At 40.4% G+C, this 8,353-nt stretch overlaps 1 protein-coding gene across 1 annotated transcript in view; it reads right to left on the minus strand.

The window, feature by feature from the left end:
• ARCN1 (archain 1) overlaps positions 1-7,979 on the minus strand; it is a 21,699-nt gene extending 13,720 nt beyond the window's left edge. Inside the window, exons 1-6 of the mRNA XM_006758718.2 lie at positions 7,919-7,979; positions 6,671-6,934; positions 4,407-4,586; positions 4,069-4,274; positions 2,679-2,843; positions 410-575 (exon numbers count right to left, since the gene is read on the minus strand). Of these exons, the coding sequence (XP_006758781.1) occupies positions 410-575; positions 2,679-2,843; positions 4,069-4,274; positions 4,407-4,586; positions 6,671-6,868 (915 nt within the window). The 5' untranslated portion in view covers positions 6,869-6,934; positions 7,919-7,979. The remainder of the gene's footprint in view (positions 1-409; positions 576-2,678; positions 2,844-4,068; positions 4,275-4,406; positions 4,587-6,670; positions 6,935-7,918) is intronic.
• Between the last annotated feature and the right edge of the window lie 374 nt (positions 7,980-8,353).

Consider the following 8,353-nt stretch of genomic DNA (forward strand, 5'->3'; position numbering starts at 1 on the left):
TTCGATTCCGCAAGGGCATGTACCTTGGTTGTGGGCACATCCCCAGTGGGGGGTGTGCAGGAGGCAGCTGGTCGATGTTTCTCTCCCATCGATGTTTCTAACTCTTTATCCCTCTACCTTCCTCTCTGTAAAAAATAAATAAGATATAAAAAAATAAACATTAAAAAAAAATAAAAATAAAATAGAGCTCCTGTCAATCACAAATGGCTTGAGAAGAGATATATTGCCTCCAGGCACCCACTATATGCAACAAATTAACTTCTTACCTATGCATCTAGAATGGCACTAGTTATACAAATGTAATAATTTTCTGTGTTCTGTGGTTCAGATGAGGAACTCCAGTTGGCACGACTGTGTTAAGTATTCAAACAAAAGTCTTAATACTCCCTTATCAAAAGTCTCTACACACCTGTAGCTGCACCCCTTTCTTATCTTCGTTTTCCACATGAAGACGAATTCGGCCAAATTTATCATCCGAGATCCTAAGCATGATCATGCCATGCAACTCCATATTCTGTAATCCTCCATCCCGTCCACAGGTTAGTGTGATTTTTTCCTCAATCTTCATGTGCACACTATAAGGAAAAATAATAAATTTGTTCAAGAAGGTTGTGGGTGATTAGCCATCCACAACTTATTTTAAGGTGCTGCTGCTATACAGGGTGGGGGAAAAGCAGGCCTACAGCTGTGAGCACACAAATCAGTTAATTCTTATATTATTTATTTATTTTTAAATATATTTTTATTGATTTTTTCCTCAATCTTCATGTGCACACTATAAGGAAAAATAATAAATTTGTTCAAGAAGGTTGTGGGTGATTAGCCATCCACAACTTATTTTAAGGTGCTGCTGCTATACAGGGTGGGGGAAAAGCAGGCCTACAGCTGTGAGCACACAAATCAGTTAATTCTTATATTATTTATTTATTTTTAAATATATTTTTATTGACTTCAGCGTTGGGGGGTGGGGGGTCCCCCCTCAGCCTGGCCTGTGCCTCTCACAGTCTGGGACCCATTGGGAGATGTCCACCTGCTGGCTTAGGCCCACTCCCTGGGGCATTGGGCCTAAGCTGGCAGTCAGACATCCCTCTGGCAGCCTGGGAGCCCATAGGGGATGTCCACTTGCCAGCGGGGAGCAGGCCTAAGCTGCAGTCGGACATCCTTAGCGCTGCTAAGGAGGCAGGAGAGGCTCCCACCACCACCACTGTACTGGCAGCCATCAGCCTGGCTTGTGGCTGAGCAGAGCTCCCACTGTGGGAGCTCACTGACCACCAGTGGGCAGCTCCTGCATTGAGTGTCTGCCCCCTGGTGGTCAGTGTGTGTCATAGTGACCAGTCATTCCCAGTCTTTCTGCTGTTAGGGTCAGTTTGCATATTACCCTTCCATTATATAGGATTATTGTATTATTTTCCATACAACAATCTGTAAACTTACTTTTGCCCTGCCCTATATGTATCAAAAATTAAAGCATTATACCCTCAATTCAGCAATTCTCATCCTACAGATAAATTCTTACCCATGCAAACAATACAGTAAGTTATTCACAAAAAAATGCAGGTTTGGAAACAATTCAAATGCCCATCAATAGGGCAGCGCTTAAATACATAACCACAAAAATAAGTATTAGGCAGTTGTGAAAAAAAACGGATGACCACTTAAAAAGCTTCTATTTTAAAATAATTTTTAAAAAATAATTTCAAATATTAAAAAATTAAAATTGTACCAGGAATACATGTATAGTCTTTTTACCCACGATTAACATCTTACCCCATTTGTTTTATCGTTTGCATACTCTCTCTCCATAAATACAGTATATTTGATTTTTCCCCATGAACCATTTAGAGGCAGATAATATACATCATGGCCTTTCCCCCTACATACTTAAGAGTACATTTTCTAAGAATATGGATATTCTTTTACATAACCTTTGTCCTGTTATTAACTTCACACATTTATACTGGTACAATACTTTTATCTAATGAACTATCTATATGCCAATTTAGTCCTAATTGACCTGATGTCCTTTAAGTAGTAGTACAAGATCCAGTTTATGGTAAGGCAATGCATTTCGATGTTGTCTCTGGAGCTTCAAATTAAGGAAATTCTTGTCTCCAAAATAATCAAGTGAAAAAAGCAACTGGAAAATGTCTTGTACACTATCACTTACATATAAAAAGGAGAAAACAGACTATACACAGTATTTTTATTCATCTATACATAGTCTATTCTCCTCAGAAAGATAACACACAAAAAATAGGTAAGCCCTAGCTGGTTTGGCTCAGTGGATAGAGCGTCGGCCTGCGGACTGAAGGGTCCTGGGTTTGATTCAGGTCTAGGGCACATGCCCGGGTTGCGGGCTTCTCCGGTGGGGGGCATGCAACAGGGTATGTGCCTTGACGGAGAATTGAACCTCGATTCATAGGTCGAAGCTCAACCACTGAGCCACATCGACTGGGCAAAAGGTAAGTTTTAAACTTCACTGAAAAGAGAAGTTAAGAGTCCCTAATCATGGTTAAAGTATACAAAAAAATAATAATAAAAAAGACTTCATGTTAATAACCTAGAATATACTACAGGTAAGTCTTTTAAATCTGAAAAAATTAAAAGAAAGAATTTACAGTCACTGAAATATTTTTAAACATTATGTGGTTGTTCTTACTGAAAAGTTTACTACTTACCTTTCCATGTTAATGGGTGGAACATACACTTTGGTGGATTCAGAGGTACGCTTGCCCATATTGGAGGACATGATAGTTTCACCTTCAGATTTCAATTTGTCCACAAAGTTATCTACTTCCTTTCCTTTGGCTCCAAGTTTCAAAGCCTTGCTGGGGCCTGAAGGCCTAAGTGGAAGAATACAAAATAAGAAAAGATATACACTTAATTTTTAAAAAGCCACAATTAATAACCCTCTATCTTTGAAGCTGTCCCTGAAGCTGATCTTTATCACATTTGATATGAACTCAAGGGGAAAACCCAAGTGATCTAGTAGTTAGTAGACTAGACTATTCCCTGCCCGAACGGGCAGCTGAGTCACTATTAATATGTAAGCTTTAAGCACCTGAAGACCAAAGCTATACTTTTATAAGCAAGCATGATCTGATGAAAACGTTGTATCATCCATCCAGGAAAATACACCTGTATACTAATAAACTTCTACATATAATTTCATGCAGTCACAAATTCTCCTTGAAATCCATTCATGAACTCCAGATCAAAAATCCACATTCCTGCCCTGGCCGGTGTTGCTCAGCCCTCCCACCGAAGGTCTCTGGTTCAACTCCCTGTTAAGGGCACGTACCTGGGTTGCAGGTTCAACCCCCGGCCCCATTCAGGGATCATGCAGGAGGCAAGCAATCAATGTGTCTCTCTCACATTAGTGTCTATCTGGCTGTCTGCCTCTCTCCCTCTCCATCCTTCCCCTCTCCCTCCCTTCACCCCTCTCTTGCCTCCTCCCTACCTCCCACTCTCTCTAACTATCAAAGGAAAATATATCCTCGGGTGAGAAGTAGCTAAAAATAAATAAAAATAAAAATTTAAAACCCAGCCGAAACCGGTTTGGCTCAGTGGATAGAGCATCGGCCTGCGGACTGAAAGGTCCCAGGTTCGATTCCGGTCAAGGGCATGTACCTGGGTTGCGGGCACATCCCCAGTGGGGAGTGTGCAGGAGGCAGCTAATCGATGTTTCTCTCTCATCGATGTTTCTAACTCTCTATCTCTCTCCCTTCCTCTCTGTAAAAAATCAATAAAATATATTTTAAAAAAAAAATTTAAAACCCAAATTCCATAAACAGTTAAATTTCCCTCCTCTCCCAAAATAGGGCAACTCTCAGAGGAAACTGAGGTCATGGTATAACTTAGAAAAGAACTCTCTTTTGCACAAAAGGAAAACACCACAGATTTCTCCTTTATCCCCATATAATGTAACAAATTCAGTATTACATCTTACTCCATCCATCAAGTCACTCGTTATTAACAGCTTGTCTAAAAATCTGGTATCACTCCAAAAAAGACATACACAGCCTTCACCTGCCATTCTAGGGCTGCTGGTGATACCCTGGATTATACCTGGCTGGCGCAGGTGCCACTTTTGGTTTATCAGTTTCAATGATGGTCTCTGTAATCATGGCAGCTGTGCTGCCTCCAGAGACTGTGGAGCTCCCAAATCCCCCAAATCCCGGTGCTTTTCTGCCCTGTCTCTCTGCGTCTCGTCGGGCCTGCTGCAACTCCTTTGCTTTACGCCGCATCTCAGCCTTGGCCTCACGTTCTTGAGTCTACGAAGAGAGACATACGTATATGCATGTGGCTTTCAGTACAGTCTGTACAACAAATACAACAGGAAAAGCAGACAGTGAAGATGAAAGAAAGACAAACAAACTGGCAGTCCCAGAGGAGAAACTATTTACCTCTCTGACTGCTCTGAACACCTTCTCCTCATGAGAATCCATTTCTGTGAAGGTCCTGATCTGTGCCAGGTTAACATTCTCCCGGTATCCCAGGGCAACAATTTCATCAAAAGCAAATATCAAATCAAAACAGTGATCAGATATTTCATTCTCCTCTAAGGCTCGACAATATTCAGGGATCTAATCATGGACAGCAATGGAAAAGAAAGATTATGAGCAGTTATGTTTTTCAGGTCTTATTCTTTACACAAATTTCAATAAACCTGAATCCCTTCATTAACTCCTTCTAACTCTATTTTAAGCAAGATTCTGGCATAAAGTCTTTGTGTGTATTTATATCAATGTATTTTTTGTGTGTGCTTTAAAAGTGTATTCATACTTGATTTTATTGATTGTTCTGAGGATATGTAGAGACATTTCCATTTGTACTCGATTCTTAACATAAAGAATCATGTAGTTGTGATTCTTTTCTAAACAGTTATTCCAGTAACTTTCCAGCTTAAAAACTGGAAGCTAATTTGCCTTAATAGAGTAGCAAGTACCCACATCTTCAAATGTTGATATGCTGTTACATCAAAGTCCCACTAATTCACAATTTAATATCATATACACTACACAGTCAAATTCAAATCTTTCCCAGCACATTAACAAAGTTACTAGGAAAGCTGGACTACCACACTGAAGATGTTACAGATGCACACAATTCTGACAAGGAGAGCCAAGATTAGGAGTGGTTTTCTTCAGGAAACAGTCCTACCAAAAACATGTGAATAGAATTTTAAATGTTCAAGACATATTAGCCCAGGCAGTGTGACTCAATGGTTGAGCATCGACTCACACACCAGGAGGTTGCTGGTTCGATTCTGGGGTTGCAGGCTCCATCCCCAGTACAGTGTGTGTAGGAGGTAGCCAATACATGTTGATGTTTGTACCAAAAAACAACCAGCAAATGATTTCACCTTTTTCAAAAAATGCATTTACACTTAAAAAAAAATTGGACGAGGTAGAAGTCCCTCCTTTAAAAAAAAAAACATATATATATATATATGTTAAATGTATTTTATTGCTTTTTCACAGAGAGGAAAGGAGAGGGACAGAGAGTTAGAAATATCGATGAGAGAAAAACATCGATCAGCTGCCTCATATACACCCCCTACTGGCAATGCGCCCACAACCAAGGTACATGCCCTTGACCGGAATCAAACCCGGGACCCTTGAGTCTGCAGGCCGACGCTCTATCCACTGAGCCAAACCGGCCAGGGCAGAAGTCCCTCCTTCTTAAAAAGTGTTTCTAGAGCTATTAAAAACTTGCATTGCCCTAACCGGTTCGGCTCAGTGGATAGAGCGTCGGCCTGCGGACTGAAGGGGCCCAGGTTCAATTCTGGTCAAGGGCATGTATGTACCTTGGTTGTGGGCACATCACCAGTGGGGAGTGTGCAAGAGACAGCTGATTGATGTTTCTCTCTCATCGATGTTTCTAACTCTCTATCCCTCTCCCTTCCTCTCTGTAAAAAATCAACAAAACAAAAAAAACCACTTGCATTTACAAAATAAGTGCTAAAAATATCCCTCTGGATTGTGCAAGAAGGGAAGACAGGACCCCTGATGAGACAGGGTGTATGACATTAACCAGCCCTGGCTTCTTTCTCTCCTGCTTCATCCGAGTCTGGGCTCTCCTGGTTTCCTGCAGGTCGATTTTCTTTAGGCTGGTCAGCCACTTCGGCCAGTTACCCCGTTGCCCCCCTTTCCCTTTGTTAGCACTTTGTTGTCTGTAGATTTATCCTTTCCTGCTGCCACTTTTGGCTTCATTTCCACTTTTGCAGGAGTAGGTTTAGCTGACAAGCTCGCTGACCTCTTTTTGGGCTCTTCCTTCGCCACACGTCAGCGAAGCTGACCTTCCTCTGGGGTGATCATGGTGAGGGCCACGGCATGGGGAGAGCCTTTGCAAACCTGGGCTGCCTGGCCAATGGCTAGTAAGTTTTATGTAAAGGACATTATCCCATAATTCAGCCAAACAAAGGCGGATTAAAGTAACCACTTAAGAACTAGGGAAGGAAAGGAAAGTTCCCACATTCTCTTTTGGGAACCTATAGCCTATGAGGACCCTCAGTAAATGTTTGTTGAATGAATAGAGGCGGTAGCAGAAGCTGCTGGGAGGGGTGAGGGAGCATGGAGCATGCAATCAGTTGCTTTCTGTAAAAATAGTTTCACACAGAAAACTTAAAGCAAAAGACTGTAACCTACTATTACAGAAGGACTCTTACCACTCTTGAGAAGAGCCTGAGGGTTTCCAGATCTTCTAAGATGTTACTGTTTTTGGTAGTGATCAGTACCATGTACAGTTTCTCCATAGGCTGGTAGACATATCTTACACTCTCTGTTTCAACAAATGTATGTTGTTTTCCAGTGTTCATAAGCTTTGGAAAAGCTGCTAACAAGCCCTCAATGCGAGTTCGAGTCATCTCCACAAACTGTCGAGAAACAATAGCCTTTCCTGCTTTCGTGCAGACTGCTGCTGCCAACAGCACCTGCCAGTAACACACAAACAAATAAGTACTAATTAATTATTTCTTCACATCTGTTTTCTCAACATTCTTAGATCTTCCATAGAATGACATACTCAGTTATTTACTGGCATAACTACTATTAGATTGACTTTCAAACTACTTCATAGTTCTTTTAATTATATAATTCATAAGACAAAGCTAAAGTAGAGGAAAATGAAGCTATTATTCCTATATTTCAGTAATATACCTAAAGCAAACTTAGTAAAGAAATAATTTTTTCGAAATCTATAAATACATTAACGGGCTTCCTGTGACTCCAGAACTGGGCTGCTCGCTGCTTGGGCGGGCTCGTAAAGAACAGCTTAGCCCTGGCTGGGTAGCTCAGTTAGTTACAGCATCATCCAGCTACACAAAGGTTGCAGGTTTAAGCTGATCAGGGCACATACAAGAATCAACCAATGAATGCATAAATAAATCAAACAACAAAACAATGATTCTCTCCCCCTTCCTCCCTCTCTCTAAAATCAATACATTAAAAAAATTTTTTAAAGACTAGCTTGAACTTTTTCTAAGAACAGAAATTTCCACAGCCAAAACAGAGGTCTGATCACACAGACTAAAGGTTTATAAGAAGACCCTGGCCTTTGTTTTCATTTTTACCTAAAATATGGGACCAATCTAGCAAGTTTAAATTTATCTCCTGTTCTTTGATTAACTTTCCCATCCCACCCTATCCTACTCCAGATATGTAAACAATCTGTAAAATGAAAATCTAAATAACTCAATGTTCCACACAGGTCTTGTCACTGGACAATGATCAAGACCAAGAGCCTTTTTTTTTGGAGTCTGGCATTTCATTAAACAAAACAAATAAAGCACCAAAGGAAGATGAGGAGAACTCTAATGCCATTGGTAGGGGATTAAGAAAATTAAGTACAATGTTTACAGTTTTTCAGTGAGGGAACCCAAGAATTCACAAGAACAAGTAACAAAAAGACTATTTACACATTAGGGAAGAAGCCTCAATGCTAAGATACGACCACTGAAATGTCAACATCCTACTGGGGAGGCTTCCCAGCTTTTCAGAAACCTGTCTTGTACAGGTGAGGAGCTTGAAGAAAAAACAAGTTAGTTATTTCAAATAAATATTCTTATAGTTTCAATACATCAATACAGTTTTATAATAACCAAAGGAGAACATAATGTCCTTATTGATCAATTAGGCTATTTAGGAAATAATTACCATCATGCTTTACTGTATTTCCAAGCAGCTAAGTAAAATAATTTATATTGGAAAAGTGATTGTTATCTTGATAAATATTTCCCTCTACTGACAGATTTTTATTTTTACTGATTGATTTACCTCCAATCAACTGTCCTGCCCTAGCCGGTTTGGCTCAGTGGATAGCACGTCAGCCCGTGGACAGAAAGGTCCCAGGT

This window comes from Myotis davidii, unplaced genomic scaffold (genome assembly GCF_000327345.1).
Source record: "Myotis davidii unplaced genomic scaffold, ASM32734v1 scaffold355, whole genome shotgun sequence".
Lineage (NCBI taxonomy): Eukaryota > Metazoa > Chordata > Mammalia > Chiroptera > Vespertilionidae > Myotis > Myotis davidii.